General features: G+C 40.3%; 1 protein-coding gene across 1 annotated transcript in view; it reads right to left on the bottom strand.

Annotated features, from left to right (window-relative positions):
* The window catches only part of LOC108247507 (UPF0687 protein C20orf27 homolog), a 34,172-nt gene extending 13,088 nt beyond the window's left edge, over positions 1 to 21,084 (bottom strand). Inside the window, exons 1-4 of the mRNA XM_017435675.3 lie at positions 20,955 to 21,084; positions 14,040 to 14,117; positions 12,766 to 12,902; positions 8,385 to 8,538 (exon numbers count right to left, since the gene is read on the bottom strand). Coding sequence (XP_017291164.1) covers positions 8,385 to 8,538; positions 12,766 to 12,902; positions 14,040 to 14,058 — 310 coding nt within the window. The 5' untranslated portion in view covers positions 14,059 to 14,117; positions 20,955 to 21,084. The remainder of the gene's footprint in view (positions 1 to 8,384; positions 8,539 to 12,765; positions 12,903 to 14,039; positions 14,118 to 20,954) is intronic.
* Between the last annotated feature and the right edge of the window lie 1,801 nt (positions 21,085 to 22,885).

The following is a 22,885-nucleotide window of genomic DNA, read 5'->3' as shown; positions in this document are numbered from 1 at the left end:
TATTCATGTTTCTCCAGACCTCTCGGACTGTTTGTTGGAGCTGCTCCTCTATCTTCCTTCTGAAGCTATCCTTGCCTCTCCGGATCCTGTATTTAAGATCCTTTTACACTCTCCTCAGTTCTTCTTTGTTGCCAGATCTGAAGGCCCTCTTTTTCTCATTCAGCAGGGCCTACAGCTCCTTCAGGTTGTGGTCTGAGTGGCCAAGCGGGGGGAGGGGTGATGAGCTGTCGGCCTCCTTGGTGTTGGCAAACAGCAGATCCAGAGTTTTATTGTCTCTAGTGTGGCAGTCGACATACTGTGTGAAGTTGGGGAGAGTGGAAGAAGGAGATACATGGTTGAAGTCCCCAGAAATAATAATCAGGGACTGCGGGTGTGCCGTCTGTAACTGAGAGACGGTGGTGTGAACGTCCTCGCGGGCTGCCGTAGCGTCAGCTGAGGGCGGGATGTAAACAATTAACATGACAACATGTGAGAACTCTCGGGCCAGGTGGTATGGCCAAGCGCTAACCGTTAGCAGTTCAATATTTTTGGTACAGTGCTGCTCCTTCACAGTGATGTGTCCAGGGTTCCACCATCGACACATCACTGTGAAGGAGCAGCAAACTTCTGAGTTGTGCCTGCGTGCTGTCCCTCTATACCCACAGTGGCACTACTGTGCCCTCTGCTGGTGTGGATGTTCACAGCAACCATAACTTATAAAACACACATTAGTATTTAAACAAAAAGGAGAGGGAGTGTCTGTTTTTATAAAACACCTGCTACACTAGCTACGATGACATAATATTATAAATGGTCAAATAACCAAAGGTAATCCCACATGATCGGTTTTCCATACTGCGCCGGGCTGAACAAAATACAGTAATAGCTGCTCGCTCTGCGTTTCCTCCCAGTGGCTCTTAAAGAAGAGAGACCCATAAAATATGGCGGTGACGCAGGATGCGCTCCAGCACGTAATGAGGAGCCTACGTATTTATGTCTGTAATCTCGGTGCTGTTGAAAGAAGCATTTACAGCGCATGTGCTCCATTAACCAGCCTGTGACCCCGTGACATCAGATTGCGGTTGTAATTTTGTATTTTCAAAATAAAAAAGAAATTTGTATTCATAAAGAAATAAACATCTGTAAACCTGACCTTATGCACAACTGTTGACTAATCAGCACATATTTCTGCCTTTGCATCCAAATCTTTCCTTCCCCCACACTTGACCTCTATCACTCTTACAACTGTTCATTCTTTAAAAGGAATTGGGTGAAGATACAAAGTTATTCTGTATTTTAATCATAATCAATGTTGCTTGTGGTTCTTGAATTTGAACTTTATTAATTTATTTTAAAAATAATCTATTTTAAAAGAATTTAATTTGTTTTAAAAAATCTTTTCACATTTGTATTATTTTGAAACATTAGATTTTTCATAGGTTCTAAATTGATTCAAAAATAATTTGTTACCATGAAAATAAGAAAATGCCCAATAATTTACAGCTTCTAATATATATACACTGACACTACAGGGTGTTAGAGTGATAGGGAAGTTACACACACTCCCAGTGATTTTAGTTTCAGTATATGCACCAAACTGGAATGACTTCTTCTCAGACTTAGTGAATATATCAACACACAACCTCATAACTGGTGGTGACACAAATTGTGTGCTTTCATCTCTTGACTTCAGTTTGATGGGAAATCTACCCTGACTAAGTCTGTTCAATCAGTCAACTCATTTTTTAAAACCTATGGTATGGCTAACATGTGGCGCTTCTGAAGTCCTACTTTGAGATCATATTCATTCTTTTCCCCTATTCATAAAACATATTCCCAAATTCAGTACTTCTACCTTCATAAACGATTTCCGCCCTTGGTGAGAGAATGTGATTCTAGGGCCATGGTTATCTCTGAACATGGTCTTATAATTATGAAACTGCTTGTTTTGGTCACACAGTTTGTCTATCATCCATGGAGACTTAACCCCTTTCCCTTGTCAGAGGAGGACTTTATGAAATTTCTTACATCTGAAATTGAATTCTTTCTTGATGTTAATCGAACGCCAGGAATGCCACTCTGTCCTGTTTGGGAATCACTAAAGGCTTACCTAAGGGGTCAAATAATTTCCTATTGTGCAAATAAAAAGAAGAAAAGTTCGGAACAGTTAAGACAGTTGACTGATGAGATTTTACATTTAGATAGAGAATACAGCCTCTCCCCTTCACAAAAATTAGTGAAAAAACTTTTGTTACTTAAAACTGAATTTAATATTTTGTCTATTCAGCAGGCAGCATAATTATTATCTAAATCCAGACGTGGTTACTACGAGCACACTGAAAAGGCTGGGCATTTACTCGCACATCAGCTACGGCAACATTCCGCAAACCACACTATTCCAACAATAAATAATGACCATGGTGCTAAATGTTGCGATAATGCTGGAATTAATATGTTTCAGTAAATTCTACTAATCACTGTATATGTCTGAATCATCAGCTAACCTATCGGAATTAGATGATTTTTTTTAAAGGTTGTTAAACTTTCCTCAGTACGTTTTGATCTGGTCAAAGATTTGGAGAAAGAGTTCTCAGTAGTTCTCTGAGATAAATTCTGGGATCAACAATATGCAAATGGGAAAGTCCCCGGGGCCAGATGGCTTTCCAAATGAATTTGGTACAAGGCAGAGGCGCCCACTCTTACTGCTTCTATTTGCGATAGCGATAGAACCACTAGCTCTAGCTTTACGGCAAAACTCCATCAATAAAAGGTAAAAATCAATTAGGCACAGAGCATCATGTTTCTTTTAATGACATACTTTTGTGTATTTCAGATCCTCACCTCACTAGCTTTCCTGAGTTATTTATTTTGCTTAAAAAATTTAGGGGAATATCTGGCTTCTGCAGAAAAGTGAGCTGATGCTTGTGACCTCTATATAAAGGAAAATCTTGGGTAGTGTTCCATTTAAAATTAGTTTTAGAAAGTTACCCTTGATATTTGGGTAACTTGAGACTATAAAGGCTAATTATCTACCTCTCCTGGTGAACAAGATGTTGCTGGATGGGAAACCCATTCTACCCTGTGGGGTAAAATAAACTCTGTCAAAATAAATATATTATACCTAAATTTTTGTATTTGTTTCAGGGCCTGTCAATTTTTCTTACTAAATCATTTCTTTCCAACCTGAACAGCCAGCTATCTATCTTTATTTGGAATAAAAAGCATGCACAGATTGGCAGGAAGATCTTGCACTTTCCTCGTAGTCTTGGAGGCATTCACTTCTTAATTTCATGAACTATTACTGGGAAGCTAATATCAGAGTCTTATTATATTGGTCAAGAAAGGATACTCCTGCTCCCAGTTGGGTGGCATTGGAAAGGGCCTCAATCAGATCCAGTTCCCATTCTTTGCATTACTTCTCAGTTACCTTTTAAACAGCCAATTTCAACTTGTACTTCCAACCCAATCACTTCAGGAGGACATTTAACTTTACAGAGTTACTGCTTGTGGCACCAGTGTCAAATAATCACATGCTTACTCCCTCATTAACTGATACAGTATGAGGGAATTTTACTGCCATAAGTCAAGAGCACACATATTTGATTTGCAAGCAGGATTTCATCTTCTGGCTTTCAAAACTTTTAACTCTTGCACTCAAAACTTCTGCTCTCTTTCAAATATTCTCTTTTCTCTCTCAAATCTTTGTGTTTGCGCTCAGATTTCCCCCACATGTTTAAATTTGAAATGCTTTCATTTGGCAAACACATCTTACACTGGCTTTTTTCTGGACTTTGACTGTGCAAACTGGTGCTGCTTGAACTGAATGAGTTCATCTGACAAGGAACTATCAGATCTGTCGGATAAGTGGATCTCAGCTTAGCAGCTCTTACATGCACATCGCAATCATCATAGCCACTCTCAAATAAAACCTCAAAGAGGTCACACATGTGTGTAGGCTTCGATGCGCTTGGATAGGCATGAACAAAGTCTGTCAATGATGACAATATGTTTCAACCTTAAATTTCTGACTACTGTCATTAAAAGCTACTTTGCTGTCATCAGCAGATTCATCTGCAAATGAAGTGTCTTACCCAAGGACACAACGGCTGAGACAGCTGGAGCAGGAGCTATAACCAGCAACCCTCCGATTACAGGACAAACCCCAATCTCCTGAGCCACTGCCGCCCCAATCAATGCAATTAACACCTACGAGGTTCAGCGAATGGGCAGTACATGGTGTATAATGAATTAGTGGGTTTTGTTTTTTCAAGTGCGCCTGGAGCCCGCTTTATTTACCAGACATGTTGCTAGCATTATCATAACTTTGGCCACAACAGTTTGACTAGTCCGGGGGTCGGCAACCCACGGCTCTAGACCTGCATGTGGCTCTTTGGCGCTGCCCTCGCGGCTCCCTGGAGCTTTTTCAAAAATGTTTGAAAATGGAAAAAGATGGGGGAGAGAAATATAGTTTTTGTTTTAATATATGCCTCTTTTACACGGCCCCTAGTTCAGAAGTCCGGCTCTACTCGGTTCGGCTCTATAAAGAATGCATCCTGTTCACACCGGCCAGTTTGGTCGGTAGCAGAGGAACGCCTCCTCGTGTTGATGGGGCGGGGCAGGGGGGGTGCGCTACTGAAAATTAGCGCAAGTTGTGTAAACAACTAAAGCCCTATGGACAACGTTGGCCCTGTGTTGTTGCTGTTTTTTAAACTTATGGGGATTCTCCTGAGACTTCAGGAAGAGAGGCGCAGTGGAAGAAATGCTCTGGATGCCGCGATTGTTGCATGGAGCAGGACAGCTGTTATCCGCCGGAGATTTCAGGCTTTACAGGCCTTCAGCTGGGGGACAGACGGCAGAAACGTTGCAGGGTAAGCTAACGCTGTTGTTTATATTCCTACCTTCGCTCTTTATGTTTGCATCTGGTCACACCCACGACCAATGAGTGAACAGGAGCTAAGCTTGCGCTGCCCACGAAGCAGAGCCGGCCCGGCTGGCCCTACTCCGAAGCAGCTATATTAGCCTATCAGATAGGCTAATATAGCTAATATAGCTACATACAGCATGTGTTGCCTTCATTATAAGGCTTATATAAGGCTTTTAATTTTTTGCGGCTCCAGACATATTTGTTTTTTGTTTTTTTGGTCCAATATGGCTCTTTCAACATTTTGGGTTGCCGACCCCTGGACTAGTCTAACCCCAAGCCTCGCACCATTTCAATGTCAGATTCAGCTAGGCTTACACCTGTGTGGCTGTGGATGGGCTCAAACCCGATGAATCTTGTGCTAAATCTGGTGTTGAATCAACAATTACAGAGAAATATTTTGCTTGTCTGATTTCCTCTGCTATCATTTCCTTAGTTTTGTCACCCATTAATGAAATAAATTCTTCATACACAGTTGATGACAGGTAAGATGGCTTATCTCTACCCTTATTGCCATGCTTCTCGAGGTGCTCCTTTAAAGAGGGGTCAAACTCCGCTATCAGTTCAAGCAGTCCCAAATAGTTCCCATTGTGCGCAGAGCCTAGCAGTTCGTTGTCACCTCGAAATGGCAATCCTCTCGCTCCCAAAAATTTACAGCAACCCCACGTCTAAGGACTTCTTTCCAGTACTGCTGTTCTGACTCACACTGTCAAGCAAGAGAAGCTTCCACTCTGCATGAATCTTTAGATCTGTGCAATAAAGACAGCATGTTTTGTCTATGTTCTGCACTCTTTTTGTGATCACTAAGCCTCTCTGGATGTTTCCAGTCACAGAATCCGCTGATAAATGCATGCTTTTGGGATGACAGGAGTTTGCAGGCATAGCAATATACTGATCCAGTTGATGGCGAGTAAAGAAGCCATTCCCTTGGCACAATTTGGTTGTTTGGGAGCCAACAGTGAAGCAAATCGTTGGTGAGGGAGCGTGTGCAAGCTCCAAGTCCGGACTCCCCTACCGATGCCGGATACTTAGCGGCCCGGTTCTGGAAGGCTGCAGGCCCTTGGTAAATCGCCTCTTCCCGGGCCCGCTCCGTAACGGCCCCCCACAGTGCAGGATCCCCAGGGAATAGAGGCGCTGAGATGCCGGGGCTGCTCTCAGTCTCAACGAGCAGCTCAGGGGTGGTGAGACTGGAGACCTGCCATCATCGTTTCCCTCAACGGTCACACTCGCAGCAGGATCTGGGTCCTTGTTTGTAGATGCTGCCTGCTCTTTGCTCTCCGGGCTGTAAACGTGAGCTAGCGCAGGTCGTGGAAAAAAAGTCCCGACTAGCTGAGTTTTCCTCGTTAATGGAAGCTGACTTAAAACAGTCGCAACATTAACGGGGGTAAAGAAATTACCTATTTTTGGTATATACTTTAAATTTTCTGCGTTTCTGATGTCTTCCTCCTTTTTCAATTTCCGTTTAGTGCTCCCACTTAGTTTCTCCATGTCTGAATTTCTTGAACACCGAGCGGGTTGCATAGTGGTGACATTACCAGCTCAGTGTACATTGATTGGTGTCACCTTTGACCCACCTTGTGCAGACTGACCAATGGGGAGAGGGTCTTTACTCGCACTCAAAGTTACAGGCAGGGCAGCGATTTCTCTGTGCAGCGCAAGGCTCAGGCTGACAGTTTATCATAAAGCGGGAGATAACCAGATATGGCCTCACTGCCCTGGGCCCTTTAGAGATCGTGGGTCCCTGGGCATTTGCCCAGTTGCCCATATGGTTAATCTGGCCTTGGGCGTAGGGTGTAGTGCGAGTATTGGGACCGGGGCTAAGTATTGTCTGCTGGTAGCTCACTAGTCCTGTCAGAATTAAATTTTGTTTTTCCAAACTGAAGTTGTTCAAAATGCTGTCTACAGCAGATATTCATAACTTTCACACAGAAACTCACTTCAAAAGAACTGAACTAGTCCTTTAAATATAAGAAAAATACTTTAAAAAGTGATTATAAGGAATATTTAAACACACAAGAACTGAGAGACATTTAGAAAAGGATATGAATGTAGTTAATAAATTTATCCAGGATTTCATGGACTTTTTTGTCTGATTTCACAGCAGCTTTTTTAGAAGCTGTGATCAAAGCTGAAGTTTTTCTCTTTCTTTAATAGTTTGAACGTTTACAAGTTTAGTTTAGCTTTTTATATCTTAGTTTCCTAGTTTAGCTTTTCTTCTGTTTATTTTACTTTTGCTCATTTATTGTATAAAGTTTTTATGATGTAAAGCACATTGAACTGCCTTGTTGCTGAAAAGTGCTATATGAATAAATTTGACTTGACTTGACTTAATATAGCAAAAAGAAATTAATTTACCAAAACAGCTTCAAGTAATCCATATAACATTACCAAAAAGGTACAAATTTCTATATTAGTAATGTTTTAAAGTGCCAACAACAAAACTGTTTTTCTTAAAATAACATTCTTAATATTAATAAAAATATACATCAACAAAAAAGATTTAAAAACTCATCAAATGCAACAAAACTGATTAAGTAACACAGAATACTGTTATTGTAACTCATAAAATATTGTGTGAGCTCGTTTGTTGTCTTCTGCAGCAACTTTTATTATTTCTCCCACACTCTCTTACACAAACCCACTCAGACAAACACGCCTCTGTGCATTTATAATTTTGGTTTTCTAATATTTTCCACAAATGTGCATTTTAATCAAACTCCCTTTGCTTCTTTCAGCTCCTGCAGGTTATTTTGATTGCAGCCTCTGTAATGGTTACTTGTGTCTATAGTTCACACTTTTCAGCTGCTGCACATCATTTGCAGCCCAAAGCAGCTGGTCACCTAGACTAAGTTATGTCTCCGTTGCACATTTATTCTGTCAGACGTTATTGAAATAATCAGGTAATATGACTCTGCCAGGTCAGCTCTAATTTAAGGCAACACTTCCAATTAAGATGGGAACTTCTTCCAAGTCACTCATCACCACCTCAAGCTGGGTACGAAAAGCACCTGGCCTTCTCAGACATGTTTTGTGACAGAGAAGTTCTTGTCATGTGACAGTGTTTAGCTATCTTCCATAACAATGTTGCACATGATGCAAAACAGTTTCCTACAACTTTCAAGTAATACTTCAGAAATTTGACTTGTACAGATTTTAGCAGGAATATTTACTGGCAAATGTAGCGTTCTGCCATCAGACATGTTTTGCAGGCTCAAATTCCACGAAGTGAAACCAGGCAGGAGACTAAGACGATTGGTCAAATTTGCGAAAAAGTTGCGGTGATTAGTGGTGATTGACTGGGAAGAATTTGCCGAGATTGGTTGAATTTGTGTTAACGTTTGCAATTGCAACATCGCAACCTTCTGAAGGAACTGAGTGATGAGCTGTCTTTACTAACTCAACAGTCTGCTACCACTCACTGAAGGTCCTCTCAAACATTAAAGAAAGACTGTACTGATTTTTCTGTACTGATGCTTTGACTTACCTTCCAAGGTGGAGTTAATTCGCTGGACCCGCAGATTCTGGGACCGCCGGGTCGGAGAGGAGGAAGGAAGACAGGAGAGCTCTTTTCCCAGAGTGGGGACATCTGGTACCGTAAAGACAATCTCATAACAGTGGTGGCTCTTTAAGAAACCAGCCTTGGGAGATAAGGAACAGTTCAAGTGAGTGGGGATAAACCGAAACCTGGATGGAGTTAGAGCTGGATAGATCAGGAACAAAGCTCTAACACATTTTCATATGTTTAATTACAGTAACTTTAGTTTGGCAGTTTCTCAGTGTGATTTAGATATTCCCCAGATATCATCATCTAGAAGTTTAGTCAAAGACAAATAAAGGCATTCATTGTTTATTCTGATGCCATCCGTACCCTTTAAACTAAAGAAAATGTCTGAGGCTTTCTCCACATGGAAACGGTTTTTCTAAATGAACTTTTTTTGTTTTTAAAAATATCCTTGTAAACATGCTATTATTTCTAGAAATGCCTTCATTCACACAAAAACAACAAAACATTGTAATAACTATATCAGGCTTGTATGTGGCGCTGTAATGCTGCAACAAAAATACACTAAAAACAGAAAACAAGGTGTAGAACATGCAAAAAGCTTCCAAGATGGGTACAAACTATAAAGACTAAGTGTGAAACAGTACACCTAAGTTATGATTAGGTAAGTACCGCCACATGATTTGTAACATTCCTGCCCTCTTTTTCTAAAGCCATCAGCAGCAAGAGGCATTTTCTCAGCGTCCACCTTCATGTTGCTGGACTCCAAGAATCTGATGCATATTGGTCTAGTGATAATTTACATCAACTAACGTAAATACTGTTTGGGTGGCTCTTAGTGTCCAACATCAATAGAACACTAAGAGCCTTCATTGAGAACTCAATGGGAATGTGGAAGACAAATCTAGAGGCCAGTTGAAAGCCAAGAGCACAAGTCAGCATCAAATACGGCATATACCAAGGTGCTGCTCTGTCCCCACTCTCTGTAGGTACTTGGTTGTGGCTTACTTCCTTGCGGCCTCATCCTGGTTGCCATTTGTCTGCAGGATTCCAAGGTACTTGTAGCTGTCCTGAACATCTGCAGTGTTGCCTTCAGGTAGTTCAACCCCTTCAGTTGTGATTACCTTGCTTCTCTTGGACACTGTTCAGCTGCACTTATTAAGTCTGAATGACATACCAATGTCCTTGCTGTATATCCTGGTGAGGTGGATCGAGGAGTCAATGTCTGGTTTACTTTTGACAGCTCAATGTCAGGGTGGAGGTGACTAGTGACTGTTCCACTTTGGAACCGGTATCCATAGCCATTCTTTGCAATCATCTGGCTGAGGCTTCAGGCCCATGCAGAACAGGAGTAAGGCACGACGTGAAGAGCCAGCTAAATGGTAAGAACAAAGTCCAAGCCATCAACACATATGCGGTGCTAGTCATCACATATCCTGCTGTTACAATAACCTGGCCAAAGGAAAAGATAGAAGCCACTGACATCAAGACATGAAAGTTCCTCACAATGCATGGAGGGCTTCATCCTAAGTACAGTACCCTGAGACTGTACACTAAGAGAAACGAGGGAGGCAGAGGACTAGTGAGCATCAGAGCCACTATACAGGATGAAACAACCAAGATCCTGGAGTACATCAGGAAGAAATCCCCCAATGATGATCTGCTAAGTGAATGTCTCAGGCAGCAGAAACTCAATGTTGAAGAGGAGACAGAAGAACCATCATGGAAAGATAAGCTACTGCACGGCAGGTACCACCGGCAGATTAAGGAAGTGGCTGATATAAGATGGAAGAAGGAGCACGAGAAGCTTGAGAATTACCAAGGGCTGAAAGAGGAAAAAGAGAAGTTGTGGAGAGTCAAGGCCTCAGTGGGGCCAGTGGTCACTGGAGCACTCGTGTTGTGGTCCCTAAACTGGAAGAGTGGCTGCAACAGATCCCTGGAACAATCTCAGAGATCTTTCTTCAAAAGGGCCCAGTCCTAGGAACAGCACAAACCATCAAGCTCCCAGGCCTCTAATAGAGGACCCAAGCTTGAAATGAAAGTTGAACCGCCCATGTGGAACAAATAGGGCGAGTTTTTTTTAAATATATATATATATATATATATATATATATATATATATTCACTTGCCTCCCTGCATATGAACTTGAGTGACATCCCATTCTTAATCCGTAGGGTTTAGTATGATGTTGCCGCCCTTCCCCCCTCCTTCGCAGCTATAACAGTTTCAACTCTTCTGGAATAATGGTCATAAATTTCCATGAACACACTCCTAAACCTTGTAGAAAGACTTCCCAGAAGCTCATTTGTGAAATCAGACACTGATATTGGACAAGAAGGCCTGGCTCACAGTCTCCACTTTATTTCAGCCCAAAGGTGTTCTGTCAGGTTGAGCTCAGGACTCTGTGCAGATCAGTAAAGTTCTTCCACAGCAAACTCACTCATCCATGTCTGAAAGGCCCTTCAAGTTGGAACAGGAAGGGGTCATCTCCAAACTGTTCCCACAAAGTTGGTGGCATGAAATTGTCCAAAATGTCTTGGTATGCTGAAGCATTAAGAGTTCCTTTCACTGGAACTAAGTAGCCAAGCTCAACTCCTGAAAAACAACCCCATACCATAATTCCCCATCTATCAAACTTTACACTTGGAACAATGCAGTCAGACAAGAACTGTTGTCCTGGCAACCGCCAAACCCAGACTCCTCCATCAGATTGCCAGACAGAGAAGAATGATTTGTCACTCCAGAGAAGACATCACTGCCTCTAGAGTCCAGTGGCATCATGCTTGACATCACTGCATCCGACGCTTTGCACTTGGTAATGTAAGGCTTGGATACAGCTGCTCGGCCATGGAAACCCATTCCATGAAGCTCTCTATGCACCATTCTTGAGCTAATCTTAAAGCCATATGAAGTTTGGAGGTCTGTAGCTACTGACTCTGCAGAACGTTGGTGACCACTGTGCACTATGTGCCTCTGCACCTGCTGAGTCCGCTGTGTGAGTTTACATGGCCTGCCACTTTAAGGTTGAGTTGTTATCATTCCCAATCGCTCCCACTTTGTTATAATACCACTAACAGTTGACTGCAAAATACACACAAAAAAAAATATTCACAGTACCATGCTGGAATTCACTGAGCACCAGAGAGGACCCATTCTTTTACAGATGTTTGTAGAAGCAGTCTGCATGCCTAGGTGCTTGATTTTATACACCTGTGGCCATCAAGTGGCATCGAAGTGATTGGAACACCTGAATTCAGTGATTTGGATGGATGAATGAATACTTTTGGCAGTATACTGAATATATATAGAAATAAATTAAATTATAATCAAAATCAAATTTCTACAAAGTCACACCTTTTAAATATCTGACTTAAAATAAGTGATTGCATAAATATTCACCACTTTTAAAGTGATTGCGTAACTCCTTCAGAGTGCTCACAAATATCTTAGACAACTTGGTTCTGTAGTATCTGCAGTAAAAAGAATAAATTCTGCTACTGTTATTGTCGTATTTTCTGCACTATAGGGCATACTGGATTATAAATTGCACTGTCAATGAATGGTCCATTTTCGAACTTTTGTCATATATAAGGCACACTGGCCTATAAGGCACATAAAGCAAAACAAAACAGCCCCATCTTTTCGAAGAATACTGCACCGACGTAAGCGTCAAGTATAAACACCTACACCACGCGCGGAGCCCTGTGCAACTATAACTGAGCCTTAATGCTGCAAGTAGTGCGGCTTTATAGTTTACCAAAGTCGTACTAAAACATTACGACTTCTTACATATATAAGGCACTCCGGATTATAAGGTGCACTGTCATTTTTTCAGAAAATTAAAGGCTTTTAAGTGCTTCTTATAGCCTGGAAAATATGGTGCATTAGACATGCTTGGGGTCAAAGATCAGTTTAGAGGCGGGACTATGACAATATTGTTTTTAGTTGCCTACATGAAAAAGCAAGGTTGCGTTTCAAGATTTGTTTTACTCTGGAACAAATTTTAAAAACTTCCCAAAATTTTTTGGGACTCCTAAAACATTGTTTCTATGTGGACATAAGGTCAAAACAACAAACAACTAACTCTTTTGTATTGTCAAAACATTGTTTCTGTATGGATGGCCTCTAATCGTCAGAAATCCCATTTGTGTAATTTTTACATTTATGAAACTGTTGCTTTTTGTTCATCACATAAAAATGACACCTTCATTCTGTGAAATCTATTTAAATATAATAAAGTCAAGTTTTATCTGGAAATGATCTTTGATTATATTTTAGTTTCAAACAGCTGCATAAATATAATGATGCATATATAATTATGTATACACAAACACACACACACACACACACACAAATACACACCTTGACCAAGTAGCTGCCATCTTTTTCTAGGACAGCAATCAGTGTAGAGGCATTTGACAGGTCATCTCTCCGGGTAGGAGAGCCGGGAGGCTCGTCATCGTCAGGGAAACGAACTCCACCCACTTTGGAGGTGGAGCCTAATGACAAGAATGAAATACAGTACATTTTTTAAATCCTTCAGCAACCAAAGGCATATGAGAAAAATTCTAAAATAAGAACATTTCTAGATTTTCTACAAGCCTGAAGTGGTTCTGAAGCAACAAGAAGGTTGTACATTTCTATCTACAAGTGCAACTGAAATGTTTTTTTAACCAATAAAGACAGTTTTTCATCAACAGAGAGGCCTGAGTAATTGCAAAACAGACAGAGATGTCAATGGGTTAAAATAATAAACATGAGAGAAAGAGTGTCTGTTTATGTTAGATCCACTGAAGTAGGAGTCAATGTCATAATGTTCCAGATATAAAGTTGCAGTCAGAGGTTTAAATACACTTATTGTGGGTGTAAATTGCTGATTAATTTCAGGCTTTTAATGATTTATTCAAATCGTTCTTTTTCCAGAGTGAAATGATTACACAATGTACAACATACAGTTTCACAGACTGGTGAAGCGCTGCCCATTTATACTTTTGAGAGATTCAGCTTCTCTAAAATGCTCTTTTTTATATCCAGTTCTCTTACTGACCTGTTGTGAATCAACTTGTCCTACTTGCAAAATTCTCCTGCCACTAACTTTTACAGCCTTACACAACAACTCAATGTTTTCAGTATTGGGGTTGTAAAGGGATCTAAACGTCTAACCACAACAGTATCTTGCTCTGAGCCAGAATGCTTGTCAATATTGTAAAAACATGTCAATTTGTAAAGAAGGCATTGATTCATGTGTGTGTGAACAATGTTATGATTAACATCAGACGGACATATGAAGAAAGCAGGAGTTTCAGTTCTGGTACCCTGGAAACAGATGATCCACATTGTGAGAATGTCCAATCACGTGAAACAGGTAATTATTGTATTAAATGTACCACAACATTCAGTCTTTGAGTCCTATGTTCAACGTTTTTTTTTTTTACAAAAGACAATGGATGTGAATCTTGAAGAAGCATATTCATTATCTCTGTTAGGGAGATTATTTCCTGTGATAAGTGTGTTTTACTGACTGTATGAATCACTAGGCAGAAAAACAACCTCCAACCATTCCTAAAACATGTCATACAGACTTTAAGCAGAGGCCACCCTATGCCCTGGTGACACCTGTAAGAGAAACAGTTTACCTTTTCTTCCTGTTGCCATGGTGATACAGTTATGGTTTGGATAATGTCAGAGAGTTCCGGCCTGTTGTCATCACTAAACTGAGGATAGAGAAGAAAACAGAAAAAACACCATACAGTGTTGGAGATGTCAGCAGGTCTCTGCATTTCCTGAAACTATACCTAAAAACACATTGACTAGCTTTAAAAAAATCATGTTTACCTGCTTAACTGCTTGTTAACACAAATCAACCATTCACATGGCAGCAACTAAATGCACTTAGGCATCCAGACGCGGTGAAGATGACTTGCTGAAGTTCAAACCAAGCACATCAGAATGGGAAAAAATGTGTCGGGTTTCCTTGGCTGTCTTTTTTCTGTCAACTCTATGTTTGTATTAATAATTATTGTTGCCATTACCCTTGTGTTCTCTGCTCGTCTTCCCATAGAAACTACACCTGGACCAACACTTATGCATTTGTGTCTCTTTCCCTTCTCTCAAACCCCAGCCAGTTGACGCAAATGGCTGCTCATCCTGGTTCTGGTTTCTTTCCACTGTCATCTCCTGTTTGTTTTCTTAGACAAATTTATGCTAACTGGTATTTTGGAATATACTGACTGCACTGTATTATTATTGGCTTAAGTTGGCTGTTTGTAATTGGATTTGTTTTGGACTGAATTGGAATAATGATTTGGACTTGTTCTTTTATTGCACAGTGGCCTGAGATGACTTTTGCATTGGTGCTCTGTAAAAAAACTGAAGTGAAATGAAGCTGTAAGTGTCACAATCAGAATGAGCCCAGAAGTGCAGACTCAACACAAGGAACTAAAAAAAACTAAACATTTTTACAAGAAACAACAAAAGCTGAGGTGGCAGCAAAAGAACTTACAAAACTAGTAGAGACACAGGGAGTTTGGGAGGCACTGGAAGATCTGGGGGTGCAGACAGTAGTGGCATAGAAAGGCAATAGGGGCTCTGAGAACTCTGGAGACTCAGGAACAGAAGACGGCAGCAGTCCACACTCTGGATCAGCAGAAGGAGGTGGACAGAGGGTCTGCAGTGCAGGCACAGGAGGTGAATGAAGGGTCAACCACAGAGGCACAAGTGTTCATGGGGCTGGTGTTGGGGACTGGGGAGTCTGTGGAGCCAGCACTGGGGGCTCAGAAAGCTCAGGAGCAGACACAGGTGGCTCAGGGGTTGGAGAGAGTGGAAGGAACTGGTGACAAGGGGGAATACATTAGGAGTGAGCCCAATTGGAGTCATGCTTCCTGGGGGTTTGAGGCTTTATAACCAGACGGGTTCCCCAGAAAAGTGTTTGCCTCACCTGCTCATTGTACAACTGCCAGACATGGGCATTGCGGTTTATGCATTCTGTCACGTTCCGGGTGAGGATGAACCCAGAAGTGCAGACTCAACACAAGGGACTCAAAGAAAAAAACTAAATTTTATTTACAAGAGAAAACAAAAGCTGACGTGGCCACAAAACTAGGGATTAACCAGGGAAGGACAGAGAGGACCAGACATGGGATGAGAATCCTTAATACACCAACAAAGGCAAGGAGAAACAGTGTGGGATAGATGGAACTGAACTGATAACAAATTGAAAACACCTGAACTGATAGCAATGGGGAACAACTGAGAGAGGGAGGGGGAAGGAGGAGAGAGTTGAGAACTGAAGAGAGGCTCACAAAAAACTAAACACTAAAGAAACTGCTAGACACAAAGAAACAATCTAGAAAACACAAAGATAGACATAAACAACAAAAAACTGAGACCCTGATGATAAGATACACTAAGCCTTCACATTCCACAGCAATGGTTCTGTAGAAAAGTCTACAGATATATTCTGCTTAAGAGATTTGCTTGATGGAACTCAGAAACTGCAAAACCACAGTGATTATTAACTGATAAAAAAACAAATAAACAATCCAGTTACTGTTGTCAGCTTTTCTTTTTTGATAATACCAAAAGTGGGTCACTGCACATCTGGCAGAGTAAGGTAGAATTTTTGTGGTTATTAATCAGAACATGTTTTAAAAAGGTTCCATTTACAGCTGATGGATGTGGACTTTAAAAGGACAAAATAATTTCAACAAACAAGTTTAATGTAATTAATAAGCATACAGTAGAGGTGGGCAAGTTCTACAGTTTTACAACTTTTTGTACCTAAGATAGATTTAATTCTACCAATCATTGTCACGTCAGGGCTGCTGGAGATAGGCCCCAGCTCCCCACAACCCGGAAAGGAGAAGCAGGTAAAGAAGATGGATGGATGGATGGATGGATGGATGGATGGATGGATGGATGGATGGATGGATGGATGGATGGATGGATGGATGATCACACCCATTTTTTAGCTACAACTAATTCACTGGAAGTTCAAAAAACTTACCTGTGTGCAAAGGCTTTATGTATGTGGACAGAGAAAAACAAACAAATCTGCCAAAGTTAACCAGTGTTCGGTCTGTTTTAAATGACTTAGTTCCAGAGACAACATTGGATTTACTATCTGACAGTGGTTTGGATTTTACAAGGAAGACATTAAACAGAATGTTATCTCCATAACATGCATTCAATGGTTCAAGTTATTTATTTTATTTTACTTTTTAGACAAAAGGGTATTTGTACTCACACATTATACAACCTAAAATCTCATCGACTGCAAAACAAAGACTGTTTAAAGGTGAACTAAAATCAAATCTCAAAAAATTGACATTCCATTAAAGTTATTTAGTCTACCTTGTCCACACAACATTCCAGGGACCCATTTATCTGACCTTGAATATAAATAAATTGTTTTTAACGTTTTAATCAATAATTTCCAAAGTATGTGATTTGTGAGGCAGAGTTGCTGTTCTGGGTTCATGACGAGCGCTGTGCCCCAGCTGGTCATAAACACCGCTACTGTCCGGTTGTTTACAAGTGGAAATGGAAAAAGAAGCCTTTTTTAAATACGAAGAAATGCCGGAAGCCTTTGCGGGAGTAATAGATATACAGCCATACCAGTATGAACCTGAACCAGCAGCTGGATCTCAATAATCAGATTAAAACTCCTCAGATTCAGATTCTGATGATCACCAGGACCGTCATGGCTGACAAAACAACGCGCATAACGACAGAGTTAGGAACATGGAACGGTGAGAACGATTACCTCCAGATCTGTGTCATGACATCAGTGTACAACACTGCAAATCACCATAAAGACGGCAGGAGAGAGCTAACTTTGCAAATTTGAAGCTAACCCGATGCGAACTTGTAAAAAACACGAGTGCACTTGAGAGCAGGTGTTTATGAACTCTCATACCTGAGTAAACTAAAGAACAGGAGTTTCAGACTATGACATTTGTTTAATTACACATGGATTGTCTATATTTTTTCCCCATCAATAACAAATAGTAATTAATTAACTAATTACTTAACTAAAAGTAATTCCCACAGCTTTTGGATCCAAATCTGAGGACGGTATTTATCTTTCGGTGAAGCCAAAAAATGAAACTCTAGTGGTATTTTCTGGTCAGTTTGAACAATTAATTCCAACAAACCGAACTATGTTGTACCGATATTCATCCACTCACTGATGAATCGTTGAATGCTCATGAACCTCAGTGGCTCAGCAGACATCACACATCAGGGGGGTCACGGAAAAAGCCGAAAACATCCAAGTGGTTTCTTCAATGTCTGGTACAATAAGCACATTTTATGATTTTCTTTCCACTGATGTTGGCTTCAAAACATTTCAGTTCAGCTTTAAAGCTGCATGTCCATTGGTCTACCCACAGCCAACTCCAGATTTTCCAAAGGATATTTTGGGGCTCCAGGTTGAAGGGAACCTCGAAAGGGAATTAAGTAGCAACTTCACTGAGGGAATACAACCCCTGCCAAAAATTGGGCGCTTTGAGCAAGAGTATATTTTTAACCTTTCAACTCTTTTGACTGTGTTGAAAACTGCATAGGAGACATATATGAGACTGTTGCACTCTCTTCTGCTAAAAAGGTCTTCAGCTTTCACCACTCTGCTGGTCAGGAGGCTAATACTGGAAAGCTGGAAATTTGCAGCTCCACCTACATATACAACCTAAATTAGAGAGGTCCCTTATTTTCTAAAACTGGGGGAAGAGAATCATGCTGACTTTGTGCAATAAGGCTGTATCATTCAAATTAACCTATAATCTATTTCTTTCCTATGTTAAAGTTATGATGTAATTCTGAACTGAGCGTCACATGGATGGATGGATGGATGGATGGATGGATGGATGGATGGATGGATGGATGGATAGATAGTTTATGTTTTCATTTATTATCTATGTATTTTTCTTCTATTTGTATTTTAGGGGCAGGTGCTGGGGTGGGAGTGTTTGTTAACTGTTGATGTAGCATAATAAAAATTTTAATCATTAAAAAAAATTTAATTAAATTAAAAAAGAAGGAAAAAAAGGATAATACAAATTGTAACTAAAGAGCCCAAAACATCGACTAAAAAGATTAGAGTTGAATTCCATTCTTCAAGCCAGGACTTGGCCACCTTCTGACTGTCTCAGTGCATTTTCTGAATGGACCAAGGCAGCAAGGCGGGTTGAAGCCAACCCATCCTGATGTATGGTCAAAGGCAGCAGAAAGTGGAACTAATCTTTGCGGCCATTTTGCAGAACTGTTTTGTGAAACTGCCTTCTGTTTCAGGGGGATAAAAAGAACCCAATTAACCAAGAAGAGAAACAGAAAGTGCAGTTTTGTCCCCCTGGTGGTCTGGTGCACATCTGTTTTGTGGACTGCATGTTTTTCTCTTCCTTCCTGGTGTTTTTGGGGTTGTTAGAGTTTTTGGATTTTTCAGCATAGATCTGTTTGCTTCTGTCTATTTTGTGTGATTACAGCATTTTTCTTTTGCTTCATTTTTTTTTTGCACTTGTTTTTTTGTGTTTATGTGCTTTCAGTTTGCATCATTCATGTGTGTGTGGCGCATCAGCTGTAATGACGGGAACGGCAGCTCCTTTGAGTGAACTGAATCACTAGAATCAGTTCATTAAAATGATTTGTTCAAAAGATTCGTTCACCAAATCCTTCAGTTCACACAGTTTATTAGTTAGTTAGTTTAGTTTATTTATTTTGTGTCATACACCATAAAAGGTGCCCAGCCCCCATGGGCTTATAAGACACACAAACATATTTCAAAGATGCAGAGAGAGACCAACATCAACATCCTTCAAACAGAAAGTGTCCTTTTTCAAAGATGCCAGGCTTTTAAAACATACTAAGCTAACTGAAACACATAATGTTTAAATAAATACTGTAGTTTACCTTCATCACTCATATCAAAAAAATCTGGGTAAACATCAAAAACTTTAATAAACAATTCATTTCTGAGAGTCGTAGGACAAAAAAATAAAATTACAATAAAGTAAGAAATGCTGTTCATTTTCAATTTCATTTAAATCACAGAGAACGTTTTCAATCCTCCTCTGGGACTGAGTGAAATCATCCGGTTTCTAAAGCTAGAGACAAAGTACCAAAACTAAGTTTATTTGTACAGTACACAAATAAACAGCGCCCCTTCCAGCACAGTACTAAGCAAATGAATCACTCCTTTGCAGCAGTTCTCTGTTTCTGCGCATGCTCGAATCAGCAGTACGTTTACTGAATGAATCACTCTTCAGTGGCAGTTTCTTGTTTCTGCACATGCGTGAATCAGCAGTATGATTACTGATTGAATCCCTCCCCTGCCTTCTCTGACAGACTCCTCTCTCTGTGTAGCCAAAGTTAGTGAGTGCTACAACACTAAAGCAGCAAGCAGCACGTTCACTTAACGTAAATGAGAGTCCTCTTTCTTTTCTTATTATTGTTACGAGCTAAGGACCCCCCGCCCCTCACTGCTGCGGCATGTCCCGCTGGGAGTCTCACTCACTCTTCTTCTGTCTCCTCTCCTCTCGTTACTTTATGAGTACCTCGGTCTGTTAAAATAATGAGGACGGGGCATGTGTGCATTTATTTTCATGAAGCTTGACTCAACATTAGCAGTTAGATTGGATAAACAGATGTTGTTGCCAAAAGCCTGAGAGCAAATCCTGGTGAGGAGGAAACGGTTTATTGTTTATTTCTTTCAACTAAACTAGGTAAGCAATGAGTCAGTGAATAAAGTGATTTGGTTCAGTTTGAAAAGATTTGTTCAAAAAAGATTTGTTCGTTTGAACGAAAAGATTTGTTCATTTAAACAAATCGTTCACAAACGTCACAACACTAATTGCTGTGCATTTGGAAAAGCATTTTATATGCAGTATATATATAATGAATTGTGTTATCTTTATTTCAAGCTTCAAGCAAAGGGGTCACCACCATCAATGTCCAGAAAATGCCTCCTAGTGAACTGGAAGTGGCCCGTGGGCCACCAGTTAGTGAACACAGCTCTAGAACATTTTGTGACTCTGGACACATTTTATTTAGTGATTGAAGAGGCAGAAATGGCTCTTTGGACTGTAAAGGCTGCAGAGCCCTGCAGTACTTTAACAGGGACTTTATTTTTCTGCCACATCCTGAAGGTAAATCCTGGATTACAGCCACATTACTATTATCATTGGACTGTTTAAGCTTGTTGTAGCAAACAAATTGATTTTTATGTTTTGTTACCTTTTTGTTATAGGAAGTTGTTTTTGTTAAAGTTTTTACATCACCTTGTATGTATTACATCTTTATTCTTTGTCAGGACGTTACATACAGAACTGCAGACTCTGGGGAAGTGTAAAAACTATTTTTTACGAATATTATGTAATAATTTCAAAAGGGCTTTTGTTTAGCAGGCTCCATTTAAACTTGAATTTTAAGGGTTTAGTAAAAAGACACTCATTTTGATTCCTCCACCCTCATTAAATAACCACCCCTCCCTGTGTGAGCGCTGACCGGCAGCATCCTGCTGGTGCAGCCATCATACACACTAACACACAAACACCTACCGTTTGGAGTGTTAGCAGTCCTGTCAACACATGGAAAACACAAATCCTGTCCCATGTCGGTCCTTCCCAACACGAAAGATGCTGCGGTGCTCCTCGAGCACCAGCCTGCAGCCCGCGTGTCCTTGGTAGCGCTCCCCGCCCCTCCCCGCTCAACCACAGGCAGTCACGTGACCCGTGCAGCTTTAAATAGGCCCGGAAGTTATTCTCCGACAATTAGAATCCAGAAATAGATACAGGCTGGAAATAATAACTTCGTATAAAAGTATAGTCAGAGTTGACAACACTCAAGCATTTAACTTATTTCTCACGCGATGTCAACAAATCTCACGCTATATATGAAAAATTATTTCGGTCCAAACAGGAACAATAATTGCACCCTTCTGTCTGTGATTGGTCATCCAAAGCACAACGACGCTTTTTATTGTCTCTGTCTGTTAATATCCAGCCTTATCCACCAATAGGGTCTGATAAAGCTGCAGATGGGTGAGGCGTGTTGCTTCTTAAAACAAACAAAAAAAACTTAATTTCTCACGGAGCAAATAAAGATGAGACCAGGTAAAGAAATGGTGCAAGTTTATCCTTTAGTTTGAAATATTGGGGAAACGTATGCTTTTACCTCCCCTCACTTTGTCTACATAATATGAGGGTTTAGTTTGCTCTTCTTTGCCTTACTGCAGCACTGTCTTGTATTTAAAGTCTTAAATGGTTAAGAAATGCAGTACAGCTATTAAGAACCAGGAAGTTGTGCATTGTGTACACACATCAATCGTGCTGCATCTTTCTAATGTTGTGCAAACTTTGTGCTGGTATTTGTTTATCAATCAGCAGGTCTTATTGTTTCCAATATGATGCAAGAAATGTTACTTAGGAAACTAGATGACTATTTAAAAGAATGCATTTAAAACTGAATTATTTATCATAAAACCATCATTTAAAATAATTTGAACTCCCAAGTTCTAAAATATTTTTTTAAAGTGGCTCCAACAGTTTATAGTTTCCCATATATCTGTTTGTGCCTCTCACTTGTATTGTTTTCTGGAGACATAGTGGTTACTTTAAGAATGAACTGTTTAAGTAATAATAAGTATAAGTATAAAGTTATCCATAATAAACATATTAAGCAAAGCACAATTAGAGATCAAAAAGTTTTAATTATGTGGCAACTCAGGGTCATAATAGTTTCTCTAAGTTTATTACCTTCAGAAGTACACCAAATGCAACAACGCCACCTTAGGACTTTCACCCAGGGAAATAAATTTAACGAGTACCAATAAGGCACTTCAGTTTGTCGTACAAAGGAAACGGGAGACAGTGATCAACAATACAACTGTTAAGTTTATGAGTCACTATTTATGTTAATCTTCTTCTTCTTTCGGTTGTTCCCTTTTCAGGGGTCGCCACAGTGAGTCATCCTCCTCCATCTAACTCTGTCCTCTGTCCTCTGTCCTCTGTCCTCAGTCCAAATACATCCATGTCCTCTAACTGCATCCAAGCAGCTGCATCTCTAACATCCTTCTACCAATATACCCACTGTCCCTCCTCTGCACATCCAAACTATCTCAGTCGTTCAACCTGTGCTATTCCTCTGATGACCTCATTCCTAATCCTGTCCATCCTCGTCCCTCCCAAGGAGAACCTCAACATCTTCAGCTCTGCCACTTCCTGTTCTGTCTCCTGTCTTTGTCAGTCTCACTGTCTCCAAACCATACAACATAGCTGCTCTCACCACTGTCTTGTAAACCTTTCCTTTGACCTTTGCTGCCACCCTATTGCTGTCACTACAGGTGCTGGTCATAAAATTAGAATATCATGAAAAAGTAGATTGATTTCAGTAATTCCATTTAAAAAGTGAAACTTGTATATTATATTCATACATTACATACAAACTCATATATTTCAAATGTTTATTTCGTTTAATTTTGATGATTACA

The sequence above is a fragment of the Kryptolebias marmoratus genome, linkage group LG6, assembly GCF_001649575.2.
Source record: "Kryptolebias marmoratus isolate JLee-2015 linkage group LG6, ASM164957v2, whole genome shotgun sequence".
Taxonomy (NCBI): domain Eukaryota; kingdom Metazoa; phylum Chordata; class Actinopteri; order Cyprinodontiformes; family Rivulidae; genus Kryptolebias; species Kryptolebias marmoratus.
The sequence above is the reverse complement of the archived record's forward strand: the minus strand, read 5'-3'. Positions and strand labels throughout refer to the sequence as shown.